The sequence below is a fragment of the Agelaius phoeniceus genome, chromosome 2, assembly GCF_051311805.1.
Source record: "Agelaius phoeniceus isolate bAgePho1 chromosome 2, bAgePho1.hap1, whole genome shotgun sequence".
Lineage (NCBI taxonomy): Eukaryota > Metazoa > Chordata > Aves > Passeriformes > Icteridae > Agelaius > Agelaius phoeniceus.
The window spans coordinates 87,003,982-87,020,009 of record NC_135266.1 but is presented as its reverse complement, the minus strand read 5'-3'; the positions used below and the strand labels follow the sequence as shown (position 1 = coordinate 87,020,009).

At 48.0% G+C, this 16,028-nt stretch overlaps 1 protein-coding gene across 4 annotated transcripts in view; it reads right to left on the bottom strand.

Annotated features, from left to right (window-relative positions):
- Nucleotides 1–141: 141 nt before the first annotated feature.
- The window catches only part of GAB2 (GRB2 associated binding protein 2), a 93,424-nt gene continuing 77,537 nt past the window's right edge, over nt 142–16,028 (bottom strand). The window contains exons 4-10 of one of the 4 annotated variants that reach the window (XM_077174087.1): nt 14,118–14,716; nt 12,982–13,076; nt 11,983–12,262; nt 10,893–10,983; nt 9,474–9,576; nt 8,494–8,619; nt 142–6,894 (exon numbers count right to left, since the gene is read on the bottom strand). In XM_077174087.1, coding sequence (XP_077030202.1) covers nt 6,751–6,894; nt 8,494–8,619; nt 9,474–9,576; nt 10,893–10,983; nt 11,983–12,262; nt 12,982–13,076; nt 14,118–14,716 — 1,438 coding nt within the window. In that variant the 3' untranslated portion in view covers nt 142–6,750. Of the gene's footprint in view, nt 6,895–8,493; nt 8,620–9,473; nt 9,577–10,892; nt 10,984–11,982; nt 12,266–12,981; nt 13,077–14,117; nt 14,717–16,028 lie in introns of all 4 variants that reach the window. The other 3 variants (XM_077174086.1, XM_077174088.1, XM_054627848.2) reach the window with 3 other exon arrangements.

Below are 16,028 nucleotides of genomic sequence, written 5' to 3'. Positions count from 1 at the left end.
TTATTAGTTTCCCCTTTTTTTCCCTGCTCTGAATCCATACTGGGAATCACCAGGGAGAGATATCTTTTTATTATCATTCTTTTATTTTCCTGTTGCTTTTCTGTTGCATATACAGTACTTAAAAATGAGATCACCTTCACGTCAGGCATGTACCATGTTTATTAACAGCAAAAAAAGTATTATCTAGGCTTCACTCAAGACCGATTAACGGGATAAATAATTGTTTCAAATTACTTTAAAAAAAACCAACCAAACAACAACCCCCCAAAGAATAAATTAATAACTTAAGTGATTAGCTGTCCACAGTGATTTGAAAACTTAATAACCATTCAAACAGTGACACCACAAGAAGACACATACTGTACAGTTTGCCACAGATTACTCTTGTCCTTCCTTCTACAAATGGAAATCAAAAAATTAAAAATACTCCTCTTTAAGAACAGTCATAGGCTTCGAAACACACAAAACATCCCTGCGAATCGGCTGCTGATGCAACAGCTTCACAGCCAGGGCTCCAACCCCTCCTCGCAGCAGGTTAAGAAACAAATGGAGAAAACTACCCTAATCTGACTGGGTCCGTTCCCACACAAAGATGCCCAAAGTTCCCACACAATGATGGCAAAGTCATGCTGACTTTGCCAAGGGCTGGGTTGAGTGGGATTTAACTACTCTAAAGGTTTGGTCCTAACCCTACGGGATTCATCGACAGGCTCCCCGTGGAGCCCAGGGTCCTGCTCCCTTCCCCTCTCTGCAGCGTGGCTCAACCACCACGTCCATACTGCTCTCAAAAAACCCGTGGTATTTCCAGGGTAAATGTGGCAGCAGAACACTGAAAACTGTGCAAATGACATTTCCCCCACCCCCCTCACTCAGAAGAAAATCCTGCCAAGTATTTTTCACCTTGGTAGTTAGGGATGAAGGGGTTTTTAATGAGTTTTGCAGAGCGGGATGTGTTGGTGTTGTGTATGATGCTGGGCATGACAACAGGTTACCACCACATGCTGCCAAGCCATTGCCTGCAGACTCAAACCAGCTCTTTGCATTATTAGATGTCAATTAATTACACCTCATGACACATCTGTGAGGTGGGGAAATAAGTACTAAAAACCTTCATTTTACAAGCCGGAGAAAAAGCAAGATACAGAGTTCACATGAACCCTCTCGTTCCACATGAAGATACAGTGTGGTGTCACCCAGAGAATGACAATAAAAATGATAGTTTCTTATCTGCTGGGGGCAAACCTCTCCCATATGGTCAACCCCCTGGCCTACAAATGAACCCGTTATATGTTAGCAATGGGCTGCATCAAAAATTAAGAGCCTGCTGATTGGGAGCAAGTTTGTTGAGAAGCTTTTTTAGCTAAAGAGATGGAGCCATGTGGCCCAGCTTCTGTTTCAGATATTACTGGCTAGTGTTAAAACTTGAACACCACGTGCCAGGACCAGCTGGCTGTGGGCTGGAAGGGGACAGCTGTATTGTGACACCTTGCTACATATCAACTTTTCTCATGAGAAGACACTAAATCAGCAACCTGGTCGACAGTACAACACTAGGAGTTGTGAACAAGGAGATAAAATTGTGACTACAATGATGAGACACCAAGGACAGGATGATAGAGGGATGAACTGCTCCAGACCAAGGAGGAATTGTGATCAAAAAGTGCACACCTTGACCTGCAAGAGTCTCATTAACAGCTGCAAGATCATTGTGTACATATGGGAAGGCTGGGCAGAGAAGAGAGGCACTCAGACTCACCAGAGGCCCTAAATTGGCTTATTGGCCCTTATGATTTGATGCTGGACTGGTCCCTCTGATTTTTTTGACGGCTCTTTGACGGCCATGCATGTTCTCTGGCTGGTGCCAGAGTTAGGCTTTGCTCTTTCCCCTTCCTATAGAACTTGGGCTTCTTCATAATCACAGCTCTGCTGCATCCATCTCACCTAGACAGCATCCCTCCAATGGCACACACACTGTGGGTGTCAGCTTTTTCATGGAATGGAACTTTTACATCACCAGGTGGGAAAACACCAACACAATGCAAGCACAACTTGAGAAAACCATCCTGAGCCAGAAAGTTCAGACAGCACCTGGGAACTATTTTAACAACTTCCATAAGACCCAGACATGGCTGTACCCCCTCTCCCCACCCAAGGAGCCATGATCATTGGATAGCCAAAACAGGCCAACACTTCCTGGTATGCCAGGGTGTGGAGGTGGCATGGGTTTGCTGAGAGGTCTGGATCTAGCCTGACAAATTTACATGTTCAAGCTGTCTGCCAGTTGCTAGAACTGCCTGTCCATGTCCTGGATGACTTGTTCTGGGCCAGCCAGACCTTTCTAAGGTGCAAGGGATAGCCCAATGTGGATTAGGTCTTCTCACTGGGGAGTATGGCCTTAGGGGTTGAGCTGTGTGCCTTGCCACTGGGCTTCATGGCCAGAGAAGTGGCCCTGTACCTGTTTTGGATGTTACAGGGCTCCAAGCAATCCCTTGGGCCCCCTCCCTCACATGGAAGAGTCTCCACTCAACCCCAGCAGCACAGGGTCTCAGGGTGGAAAAGATGCTCCAAGCAGAGTCAGCTATGGGTTTGACCTAGACTGGTCTTGAAAAACTCCAAGGATGAAGTGGCACCTCAAGGGACAACCCTGTGAAACCATGGCACTGCTGCCTCAGGAACAGCTCACGGGAGCCCCTCAGCAAGGTGTCTCCCAGCATGTCCTGATCCCCACACATTTCTTGTAGGGTTTCTCCTGCCCAGCTCAAAGCTGGGTGAACAGCCCAAGCATTTTGGAATGCCAGAGCACAGGCATCACATTGTCAGGCAGGATGACCCCCTTGAAGTGAAGTGCCTGAGAGAGGTGGAAGCTCCTGTCCCACCAGTGCATGGCTTCTACTGAGCATTCCACAGCCCACAAATCTCTGCACATCTGACTCAAGACACAGACCAAAGGAGCACATGGTGAGGACCAAGACCCAAACCTTACTGGCAAAGTCCCCTGACTTCTCTCGTCTCAACCTCATGTTCTCTCATATCTCACCCTTGCCAGTGGCTGGTGGCCCAGAGTTCAAATCCATCCCAGTTAGCTCCCAGACAAGCCAAGCCTTCCCTATCTTTTGGTTCTGATTCGGCATTTGGCCCTATTTGCCAGATCTCAGCTTTGCCCTGGCACACTCTGCGCTCACACATTATTCTCTTTCGCCAACTTGAGACTAAGCCTAAGCCTGGCATCTATTTAGATCTGGAAATGTATTTCCCACTGAACACTCAAATGCCAGTTCAGAGCAAATCAGCTCCAAGGCAGCTCACACATCTCACGAGGCAGAGGAATGATGAGCAGCATTTGCATACTCACAGCAAGGGATACACACTCTTGGAGACTTTTGCCTTTAAAGCCACCTACTTAGTCATTTTCAGGCTTGGGGAAAGCTTTGAGCCATGGACCCAGTGCTTCATAAAACTAAATATTGAGGTCATGGTGCATGTCCCACAGACAACCCTTCTCCATGAGCACACACACATGCAAGCATATTCCTTTTCTAAATCAAACCACAGAGCTGTAGAGCAGGCTCTGACGTGAAGGCTCAAACCAGTTTAATTTCAATTAAAATGAATAATTTGCAATGTTCTCAGTTTCCTTAAATACCTATTTCTAACAAAGGAGCCTGTCATACTCGAGAATCCAAGTATAAAGTGGATGTGATAAACTCAATGCCTTCAGGACAAAGTTCTTGGCAGTCCGTGTAATTAAAGCAGCTGCTTTTCAATATGGTTTAAGACTAAATACTGCACAAACATTAATCACCAGGGACTGCTGTAATCAGCTTGGCAATCGTCATGGGTGACTATTTCCACTGAAGCCACTGATTACTTAATGCATTCAGGAGGGGTTGATACAGTAATGTCTATATGGCACAGAGTCTGTGGGCTTCTGCTTAGTTTGGTGGTGCTGTTTGCTTGGTGCTTTACAGGGGAAAAGGTAGAGGAATGTATCTGTTTCAGTGAAAACACAGACTTCACTGCAAAGCAGAGAGGAGCCAGCAAACAGCAGTTGTTAAATAGCTGCTTTTGGGCCATTTTGGTCCTTGGTCTGCCAAATGCAATGAACCAGTTACTAGGGATGCTCATGAGAGCAAATTATCAAAACACAAGGTCTGAGCCTGGGAAAAGAGCTATCCCATGCCAGTGGTTGCCCCATGCACAAAGATATTTGTGGAATGTGGAGAAAAAGGTCTAGTTTCTCCAGTACCACAAAAGGCTTTTCCAGTCCTAATTAACTCCTTGGATTAAACGTGGGAGTGGGCGCTGGATGCACCTAGTCCCAGTGCAGAAGCACAGGGCACCCACTCAGCAACTTGCATTCAAACCCACTGTGTTCTCTCTCGAGCCACTAAAGCTAACAGCTTTGAAGAAGAAATGGGAAAAAATCAGCTTCCCAGTAGAGTGACATTCTTTTTGGTGGGGATGGGGAGCTCTCTCCCAGATGGGTGAATGCACACTTCAGTGGGCTCTGGATCAGACCCAATGTTTAGTCTCCCCTGAGATGCAGAGATGAAAGGGGCAATAGAAATACGAAGTACTGCGTTCTAGTCTTCATTTTGTCAACTCACCAGGCAAATGTGCAAGCCTCCAGCAGGAGGCAATGGCCCTTGCAGGCTGTTACACACCCCCTGACCTTTAGAAAGCATCTGACTGCTAAATCTTTCCCTTTGGGGCTTTGGTTTTTTTCCCTTCTAGTAATTATTATTTTTAGCATAAACATTAGGGTATTTGCTTCATTGTTTCTATAAAAGTCCAACACTTCAATGTCTCAACAGGGTTGTCAGAGCTTTTCCATTAACATCCTTCCCTTTAATGGCATATGAGAAGAAAACACAAAATGGTGTAAAAAGTTCAAGACTTATTTTACCAGTACACAGCAGCACACAGCCCTTAAGGGACTGGAATCCTATCCCCATGTGGGTCATGTCTGGCCCTTTTCAAGCTCACACCAAGATTAAGCAAATGTGTTAATGCTTAAGCATTAATAATCAATACAACTTGGTGATGTTGGTGGAACACAGAGCCCACAGTGCTGGGAGGGGTTCAGCTTGCAGAAAGAATAGCTCCAGCTCTTTAATAAATATTATTACCTAATCTTTCTGATGTCTCCTTCATTTGGCTCTTGGTTTGCGGTCAGCCTGTTTATTCGTGTCAGCGCTTGCTGTCTGGCAATCAGGCTGCTCCATGGCAATCATTAGTTCTTCCTGTTTTCATGAGATCATGAATTATTATCTCTGCATTAAACTGTCTTGTCCTTCTCTTCTCTCTGTGCTCAGCAGCTGCCTGGCGAGCGATCCCAAAGCCTGGATGTGTTAAGGATGCTGGCAGGGGACAACAGCAGACTCCCACCCATAATTAGAGCCTAGGGCCATTAATGTCAGCAAGTCCCAGTGTTGTGTTGAAGAAACATTGCTGAAGATGAGGGGAAAACAGTTCAGCCTTTTGCACCCTCCACAAACCAACCACAATGCTACGTCAAAGCTCCTACTGAAACGCCCTGCCCTGACTCTCCTGACCAACCTCTTCCCAAGCCTATGACCTCACCATCAACCAACATTTCAATTACTCTTCTTCTTTCTTCCAAGAAACATTCCACCAAACCTCCTCACTCAGGACCAATCTCTGCAGTACACCACCTGCCTTCTCCCAGTCCTCACAGCAGCCTTCCACTCCCTTCTTGTCACTCATCCTTATGCCAGTCCACACACACAGGGTCTCCAGAGCCTCCCTGCCCCCTCATACTCAACCACAGGGTTTCTCACAATGTTCACGATGTAGGACTCTCACTCTATGGGCTTCTTCTGGTGCCACAAAAGGCAAATTGTGGTTTTTAGGGTCAGATTCACAGGAATTGGTTTCGGATAGGCACTGGGTCAGTGCTTAAATTGTACCTTCCAAAGCCAATCCCTCCAGCCCCTTCCAAAACCAATCTCTCCAGCCCGTTCACTCTGAGAGTTAATGGAGAATATAAACAGAAGACAACTCAACAGACTCATGAGAGCATGTGCTGGCATGTATGTGTGTACGATGGAGCAAGTCCTGGGCTCCTAAGTCAACTCAAGGGGATGGTGGGGATGGTGTGTCAAGCTCCTGAAGGTTAACAACCCCAACCCAAACCTTGGGGGCTGTCCAGCCAAGAGCAGAACAGCCCTCAGAGGTTTTGAACATATTATTTACAAGAGACAGGACAATAAAAGTGATTTCAAAAGCAATGGTCCTTGCTCAGTTTTGGGACTGGGAGGAGGCAGAGGACAACCTTAAGGAGTGGAGAATCAGAGCTGGGCAATGATATCATATCCTATGGGAGATGCTGCAAACCTGTGTGGCATGGTTTAGGGTACGATATGGAAGAAGACGGGGAGAGATGATGCAGTGTTAGAACATACAAGGTGGCTTTAATAGCTGTAAGGAACAGATGTGTAGGGTGAAACCTGGTATTGCTAAGTCAAAGTTCCTGGATAGTGCATCCAGCAGCTAAAGCACAAACCTAGCCACCAAACATAGTTGGTCTTTATCACTGGCAAACAGTATCTGCCAAGTCTTCCCCTGAAATTAAGTTTTGTTTTAAGAGAAAAAAACAAACCAATGACACCCCCTCCCCTCCACAGACAAGTCTTAGAAATCCAGCCCAAGTGGGTCTGGCAGCCCAGCGGGGCTGCAGCTGGGGAAAACCAACAGGACGTTTTCCTGTTCTACTGCCTGCCGCAGGCACTACTGCTTCATGCTCTTGGCAGGCTCCGAGGACTGCCGCACATCAGTCCACTCCTGCATGGTGCTCTGCAGCGCCTGTGTCTTCTCCTTGTCCACTTGCACGTAATCAACCTTCTCGTCTGAGGCGACCGACGAGGTGGAGGGCTGTGGGGAGGAGAAACAGGGCACCATCTGGTCACTCATCAGCTCCCTGCTCTTCCCGCTCACTCCTTTCTGCAGCAGCACAGTGGGTGCCACAAGCCCACCAGCACCATTCCTGCTTTCTTGAAGACTTCACAGCTCATCACCCTCCCTCTAACCTCCAAAAGATACTTGGATGAAGGATTTCAATCTGCTCTGCCTCTTGCTGGCCTGAAACTGCAGTGCAATGGGAGGGTAGAAACAGCATGTGGGTCTCTACCTTCTCACAAACTTTGGGACATGAATGTTTGGTTGTAATTGTGTTCTCTAACTGCTGATTTTTTGAGTTCAGCCTTGCATCTTGTTCATTTTCCTGTAAAGAACTCCAGAACTCTTAGGGATACACGTAGAAATACCAGCTCTATACCTTTTAGCTGTGCTGACTCTACCCACCTATGGCACTAGCTCATTTTCATCCCCAAACAATAGATATGTTTGCAGGATCTCCCAAGAGAACAAGGAGATACTTGTGTTGAGAACAAGGAGATACTTTTTACCATAACTTCTGGAGTCCTGAAGTTTTTTCTGACTTTACAAGCATTTCAGAGGACCTCCATCTCCTTGTAAAGCCAGATCATGCTTTTTAGTGGTCTAAAATCACTTTTCCAGAATGGGATATAATTTAAATGGGTGATACTTGCAGAAATATTGCTGGGCAGAAAGAAACCATCAAGGGACAACTGTCAAATAATAAAAGGACCTAACCAGTGGGATACTTTGCCTAGGAAACAAGGTGGTATTTGAGAAAGTGAGGCCAACTCACAAATAGTTGCCATGGATGTTTATACAACCCTAGTCCTTCACCTTTCAGATGCAAAATCCAAGTCTGGTCTAGGAGGAGCTGTTGTTTTGAAGGAGGAAAAAACCAATTCTGATACTTCTGGGGATACCTCCCGACAGGTTTTCAAACTCCAGCTGAGTTTGTGGTCCCATCAGCATCCCTGAACCCTGCACATCCATGCTTCTGCTTTGCACTGCCAGCAAAGCTGCAGACATGCAAGAGAGACTGAGTTTGACCTAGAGTAAATATAGCAGTGGGTCACAGAATGGTTTGGGTTGGAAGGGACCTTAAAGATCATCTCATTTCAACCATGCCATGGGCAGAAACACCTTCCACTAGACCAGGTTGCTCTAAGCCCCATCCAGCCTGGCCTTGAAGACCTCCAGGGATGTGGCAACCAAACCTTCTTTGGGCAGTCTGTTCAAGTGCCTCATTACCCTCATAGTAAAGAATTTCTTTCTAATATCTAATCCAAACCTGCTCTCTGACAGTTTGAAGCCATTACCCCTTTAGTGTCACTGTATACCTTTGTCAAAAGTCCCTCTCCACCTCTCTTTTAGCCCTTCAGGCATTGGAAAATGGTTTAAAGTCTCCTTGGAGCCTTTTCTCCTCCTCCTCCCACCTGGCTCAGCCTGCCTCCATCGTAGAGGTGCTCCAGCCCTCTGAGCATCAGAGATTCCTGAGACCACAGTCTGGGCTTTGTACCATGCTGTTGCCAATGTGCATAGAACCCCTTAAAAATGCATCACTTTTTATTCAGAAGTTTATAAAATCCCCCATACCTTCCTGTGTGGCCCTGGTGAGCTTGGCTGGAAGTCCAGGGCCAGGTAATCCACACTCCCCGAACTCTTTTTAGGCGCTGGGCTGTTGGTACCACTAGGAACAGGAGAAGCAGAAATGGGGTTTTGCTAATGCAGGGAAGAGACAGGAGAGATAATGAGGATTAAAGTGGGAAGGAAGAAAGAAAAAAGGAAATTAACACAAATCCAGAAATGAAACATGTTGGAGGCACCTTTAAAAGAGCCTGGATATTTGTTCACCTGCCTCTGGGACAAGGATATGCAAGAACTGCTGAGATACTATAAATGCTATATATTGTGCTAACAAATATTTCAAGTCTCATGCTCTTGATTTCATTTTGTATCAGAGCAGCTCTGCTGCCTTTGTGCTGATTTTATTCACATGCCTGACAGGAGACGTGGGCTTTAGTATGTCCCTAGAACCACACCTCAGCAAGGCCAGGCCAGCTCTGGGATCTTTGCTAATCACAACCATGCTGCACAGAGCACAGATTTCCTCTGCCCCATTAGTTACATAGCCTCAAAAATATGCTTCGAGTCAGTAGCTTCACCAAAACAGACAAAATCCCCTCCCTGTAAGCAGTGCCACTCCCTGCTTCTGCTCTGATAGCCCCTGCTCCCACAGAAACATGATGTCAGCAGCTATTAGGGGAAAAAAATTGAAAAAAATCAACCTTAATTAGGAAAATACACCCTGACAGTCTTATAAATTTTAAACCCCTCTTAATTCCTGGCAAAGTGGGTGATACATGTTTCTCCTCTCATACACATTTAAAGCTCCAACGGGACATGTTGTCTTCAGAAGGAAACACCCTGTTTTGTGCATTGAGGGATGCACATAAGGATGTACTCCACATTGTGCTATCTGAGCACTTCCACATCACGAGCTAGGAATGCATCTGCAGAGCTGGGGAGATTGTACATCCTGCCAGAACCATCTATCTTAGCTGTGGGGCCCTTACCATGGCCACGTAGTTCTCCTCGCTCTCTCCCGAGTCAGTGCTGGTGATGCTCTGGGAGGAGACAGGGCGACAGTACTGCAGAGAGCCGGCGTTGAAGGTCTGCCTGCAAGGACAGGGGGTGAGGTGTTACTGAGGGCTGCAGGTCCTGCTTGTCCTTTGCCACGGAGGGATGGGAGGGGGCAGCTCCTGATGCCTGCAACCATCACTGTGATCCAGTTTGGGCGTGAGGAAGAGCTGGTGGTACTGAGGTTCTCCAGCCTATCCTTTCTATGGGTTGGAAATCCTTGGGTTTGGTCTTCTCAATTTTTTCTTTCTAGAATTTTTTAGTTAACACCTTGCTTTCTATGTACCTATAACTCTCCTGCTCTCATCTACACAAATCAGATTCCACAAACTCCTTCATCCCTCAGGAAACATTTAATTGTGGAGGATAGAGGGGCAGCCTTGGTGAAGCCTCTCACCTCCAACCCCACCACAGCAACAGGATTTGTTTACCGTACAGGCCCTATCCAAATTTTTTGCAGGAAAACAAATCCTCCGAGGAATTGTCTTTCTTTCAATTGGCCAAATCTAATTATACCAAACAAAATAATGAAATCAGCTTCTGGCATTAAAGCACGTGTCTCAAAAAGCTATTTGTTGCCTTTCAGTAAAGCAGGGTCATATGATTAGCTGATAGGGGAAAAATCCATTAGCTTCTCCAGGGTCAGACCTCTTGTCAATCAAACCCTGCTTGCTGCTTCCCAGAGCAGTGATTTCAGCACACAGCGTTCATGCCCTGCAGTCAGTCTCCACACAATCCAATTTATTAGAGGAGTCATAGCAGCCAAGCTTTGCTTCTGCCTTTTACTGGTCAACATCAGACCATGAATTAGTAGCAGAGCTGGAATTGTGCGAATCCTGTTATTTTTGGCTGGCAGACATAGCTCTGAAGTGCTTTGGTTTAATTTTGCAGACTTCCTTCAGGCTAAGCTTTGCTTTCAAGGCAATCAAAACACGGCTTGTTCAGACCCCGAGAGTCACCCTCTGCTTTTAGATGACAGTGGGGTTTGGGGGGGAATAGCTTGGATGTGAAATCATGCCCCCCACACAGCATGGCTGAGTTGGTCTGGCTCAGCTGAATCATGAATTGTGGCGGACCACAGGTCCCAGGTCAGAGCTACGGCTCTCCAGTAGTTGTCAGATCCCAGAAACAGGAAATGTCTTCAAGGGATCCTAATTATCTTGTTAGTCACATGCTGGGCTTTCATGTGAAATCCCAACCTAAATGAATTTACCTTCCTGCCACCAGCTGCGATGTGGGGAATGTTTAATCCATGGCAGAGGTGACAGCATGGCTACCTGTGAATGTCAGTAAGAATGAGACCAGAGAACTGCTGTTGGAGCAAAGCAAGAAATCATCTCCCAGCCATTACTCACGTTGGCCTGGACCAGGATTTTGTGACTGGCGATTTGAAGGGAAGCTCATCAATGACAGTGTTGTTCCTCAGGTCCAGCGGTGATGGCTTTGCTGGGGAGGGGAAAAGCCTTTATTCAGAGGCAGCATATTCCTGCAATTCAGTATCCATGACTGGCATGAAAGTGCCCTCAACAGATGGTTGATTACTTCCCATTCTACTAATCAGGCCCCCAGCCCTCCAGCTGATGACAAATACTCCAAACCAAAACCCCTGTGCTCATTTATGCCAGAACTGTGGGAGAACAGTGAATTTCTCCCTCTGCTCCACAGCCCCAAAGTGGATGGGTAGTCCCAAAAGGGGGATGTGCCTTCCAGGGAATAGAGATCTGCTAAAAATCCCCAAACCCCAAAACCACTCATTAGATATCTATGGTAACTAATGCATTAGATGGGGACAAGACCAGGCTCTGCCACGCCTGAACTATGTCTGTGTGGAGTGTATTCCCATAGGGAATGGAAAAGGACATCTGCAGGGTAGCAGATAAAAGCTCTTCTCATCATGGATGATTCAAAAGGTGGAAGAGTTCTATGCTCCAACCCCAGCCCTTGAATGGAGTGTCCATGAGGTTAGGTGTTGACACCCTAGAGATGGGAGCCCTCCTCCTCGGGATCTCCTTGGCCACTGGTCAGCCCAATGGATTAGGGAGAGATTTGGAGAATGTCAGCAGAGCCCTGAAGGAAGAACTGCCTGGAACCAGCCAGTAGGAAACTGTAGGAAAAACTTGTGTCATCTGAATACAACTTTGAGATTTTGGGGTGGAGCACAGGGAGGGGTGCAGGCCAAGGGGGTGAAATCTTGCCTGTGACATGCATCTCCTGTAAAGGCCTGGAAGGGTTTGAGATGGACTGTTCAAGCACCATGAAAGCCACATTTGCACTACAGAGCTTCTAAAAGAGGAAGAGGATGGGGGACATCTGAAGGTCTGACTGTGCCAGCAGTAGCAAAGCACACCCCACCTGGGACTGGACACAACTTCACAGATGTAGTCTGAAGTATTAGGAGAACAGAAGGATTCCTGGAAAGATTTGTGCACAACCAAAGGTTCTTACCTTTCCGGTCGGGTTTGAGGTTGCGGTTGACTGGCGGGGGCTGGATTTCACTCAGCCGCCGGTGGCACTGAGCCACGGCTCCTCCTTTATGCACGGGAAGGGTGGCCGAGGACAAGCCCACCAGGTCAAAGTGATGTGGCCCAGGGCTCATGGGGATGTAGAGACTTTGGGCATTGTCGTTGGCTTTCTCGGCGTGGATTAGGGGCGAGGAACCGGGGTTCATGGGGACGTAGTTGTCCTCGGAGTCGGTGCTGTGGGAGCGGGCCACCGCTGCCTTGGCCTGCTGGGGGAGGACGAGCTGTGAGCATCAGGCACTGCTCAGCCCCATCCACTACAAACCCTCCATTTCATCATAACCAACATCTGAGGGGAGACTCACTCTAAAATCTAAGCACAAAGGGAAGGAATGATCTGTCCCCTCCTTGGACATCAGTTTGCACTGAGAGGGTTTACCCCCTTTGTTTCCAAGACATTGCAACATCCTGAGTGTTCAGAAAGGCCTTTATCACCCAGACCTGAGCATCTTCTCATGATCAGAGTGAGCTGGAGAAGCATGCTTAACCTGGAAAGTCTTTCTTCCCTAGGCTGTGTCTGTGACTAAAATGGAATATGAAAGGCTGCTTTAAGGTCATTTCCAGCTCAGGAAATCTTAGAAAGTGCACAACAGAGGCTGTTCTGGCTAAATGTCAAAATTTAGCTCAGCAGCATCCCAGGCTTTTAGGAAGAAGGCAAACTCTTGGGTAGTTTTATTTGGGCCAAAGCTGCAGGCAGATACACTGTGTTTAAGCAAAGCTCTGCACATCATGCTGGGTTAGATGGTTGCCACCCCATCTGTTCTCTGCAGGTCACCATGGTTTAAACAGAAACCATTAACAGACCCCTTCCTGACTTAGCTCTGCAGGACTGGGCTGTGAGGGCCAACTTGGAACCAACCTGTCTCTGAATCTGTAAGGTGAAAGTGGTGCCTGCGGTGTGGTGGCCACACCAAGGCCAACTCACCAGGTAGGAGTGGTATCCGTCGTTCATGGACTCGACTGACTGCACAGCACTGCCACCCCCGTGCTGGGGGTACTCGTACGTCTCACAGGAAGAAGCTGCAACACAACCACAAATTCATGTGTCCCACCACAGCTGATAACAAAAAGGGGTCCCTGAAAACAAAATCCAGGCACTGGTAGGGCAGTATCTGTTCTTGTTGATTGAGATGCTGATGAGAAGACGTGGTCTTTAGCTTGTCACAGGCTCTCTGCTACGCTCCTTCCCAATGAGCATCTCTTTGATGCACCAGCACAACTGCATGTGCCGTGCAGACTAACCCTGTTCTGCTGAAGTGCTGCAAAATCCCAGGGGTAAAGGTGTCAGATAATGCAGATCATGGTGACAAAACTGGGTTAAGGGGAAGCTCTGTTAGAGCTTGCTCAGTAAATGTAAAGGCTGGCAGCCTCCAGGAAGGGGAGGATGGGTGCTAAGCTCTTACTCCAGTCTGTTTACTGCTGAGCATGAATCTGATCTCAGCCTAAGGGGGGGCATTTAGGTAGGAGGAGATGGAAGAAGCATTTCAGAGAGCTGTGTGTATAATTTACAGTGCATTTTCTCTCCAGCCACCTTTCTAAGTTACTTTGCAACTATCTCATCCTAGGCACGAGGTTTGGAAAGGGCATGTACACCTTCAGCCCACTCATGGCCAATGGCAGTCGTGGCTCTGCTGCACTTGGGATTGTTGGGTTTTGGAGACATGCAAAACCCAGGTTTTGCACACCCACATTTGTGAGCAAAACCAAGGCATACTTCCAAGCTGAAGTATGTTCTGATAAACCCGGATATGAGTTGAAGTAAAGATAAGCTAAAAGTGGCCAAAATCACAAAAATCTGGCAAAGGGCTGCATAAGCAAGCTCATTTGGGGTTTTGGTTTAAGGTACAACACAGCCAAGAGCCAGCTGAGCAGCTCTGGTGGGCAGAACTCTGTGTATGCCTCTCCATTCCTGCTGAATACAAAAACCAGGGCCAGATCCTGGGTGAGCAGAGTTTCTCTGTGTTTTGGTTGATGCCACGTGCACCCCAGCCCTACCACAACCCAGTGGGACTGATCCACCCAAGGCTGCTGAATAGCACAAAGCCACCCCCAGGTCCCCACCTCCAAATTCACCTCGGTGCAGTCTGCTGTTCTCCACTGCTGGCAGCGTGTTTCTCCGGGGAATGGTGGCTGCCATGGGGGTGAGACCTAAATTTTCACCAGGCTGGGGCCGCTGGGGTGGACTGCCCCAGCGTGGCTCTGTCTGCCCAGGCTTCGGGGGCCGTGGCGGTGGCGCAGCGGGTGAGTCGCTGGCGGCCACAGCCAGAGCGTTGTGGTTCTTGTCCAGTGTAAATGTCCTGGGGATCTGGTAGATGGAGAGTGGGGTGGCAGGGATGTCATAGGAGTCCGTGGAGAGCTCCCCAAACTCCTTGCATAGGGTGTTGTTGGGAGTCTTGTAGGTGTAGACCTCCTCATTATCAGTTTCGGAGCTGGTGAGGCTCGACTTGGGGTGGGTGTAGGAGCCAAAGGAGCGCGGGAGGTCGTAGGCACTGTCCCTGAACTCTGAGTTGTGCCGGCTGGGTTTTGGAAGGCTGTAAAAGCCGTGGAGCTGCCCACCAACGCCGTTCATGCAGTGCCCGTTGCCCTGCGAGAGCTTCTGGACCGCCGAGTCGCTCCGCATGAAGAAGGCAGACCTGGTGGCTTGGGAGAAGCTGGCACTCCTACAGAGGGAGAGGAGAAAGGGGTTGGAATAGGAGGAGAGCTGGTTCTGGGAGCTCTGCTCCCTCTGTCACCTTACTGACCTGCACTGCCCAGCCCCAGAGCAATAAGAACACCTCAGACCCCTCCAAACATGCCCACAAGCCACTTGATCCTGAAACACTGTCAAAATGCCTCTGTCATAGGTGAGAGGTACATGCACCCAGCTCCATGACAGGGCCATAGGCAAGAATGAGCCTTTTGTCCAGACATAAATTTCTCAAAAGGGGCAATTTTCACACCAGCTGACAACATCCCAGGACACAGCTGCAAAGTGCCAATCTGCCAGCACTGCCATCATGTCTCGACTGCCCATCTGCAGTTCAGGAGGGAGATTTCATCTCACCTCTGCCTTGCAAATGTGTGAAGGTCTGAAAAAATTCCTGATGGGGATTATTTCAAGGTCTCCAGCCATGTCATCATCCTGCCCTCTCACAGGACAAGCAATGGGGAGGTAATAGAAGTCCCCAGCTGGGATCTGCGGTTTGCAGCCCTGATGTGCACAGGGGGAGGAATGAACCTCAAGGCTAATTTCAGATTTGTAAAAGTCCTGGAGCTGTCCAGGGTGAGCAGGGCAGTGCAGTCACTGGGTCCATGCCTTGGTAATGATTCCTCGATGTACATGCGATCATGCCTGGGGACTCGTCAAAACAGGGGCCAAGCACAGAGATCTCAGGCCTCTAACAACTCCTGGTTAGCCACTGCTGCTCTGCTGATTCCCCTCAAGGTACTTCATCTCCTGTTTTATCCCTGCTTTATCCTGCACATGGGTCAGGCTTTTGGGGATCACACTCTCCCAGTCAGAAAGGGCTCAGCCAGCCCCATGTAAACACCCCCCCCCCCCCAAGAAGAAAGTTCTGCCCTGAATCAACCACTGTGGTGAGGAAAAGTGAAATGGTTATAGGGAGAGTTTCCAGTTGTGGCAAATCACTGGGAAAGTGCCAGTCCTTTGGGAAAAGCTGGGAGATGCTGGTTTACACTGCTCTGGTGTGGTTGATAACTCTGCAGGGACAACAGGGACTCTGTTTCATGGAGCCAACACGAGATGGCGCTCAGAAATAGAGTTTATTTAGGGAGAAAAGCAAGTGATGCTCTGATAAGACAAACGAATCCCTGCCACCTTTGGACCTCAGCCCACCCAGAATTGGTTTCGGTTCTGTCAGGGTATTTTTGGTCCACAACTTGAAACATCTCATGGGTTAATTATTCTGCATTGCCTGCCAATTAGCTACTATTATCCTCATTTTATGGATGAGTAAAGTAAGAGCTCCAGAG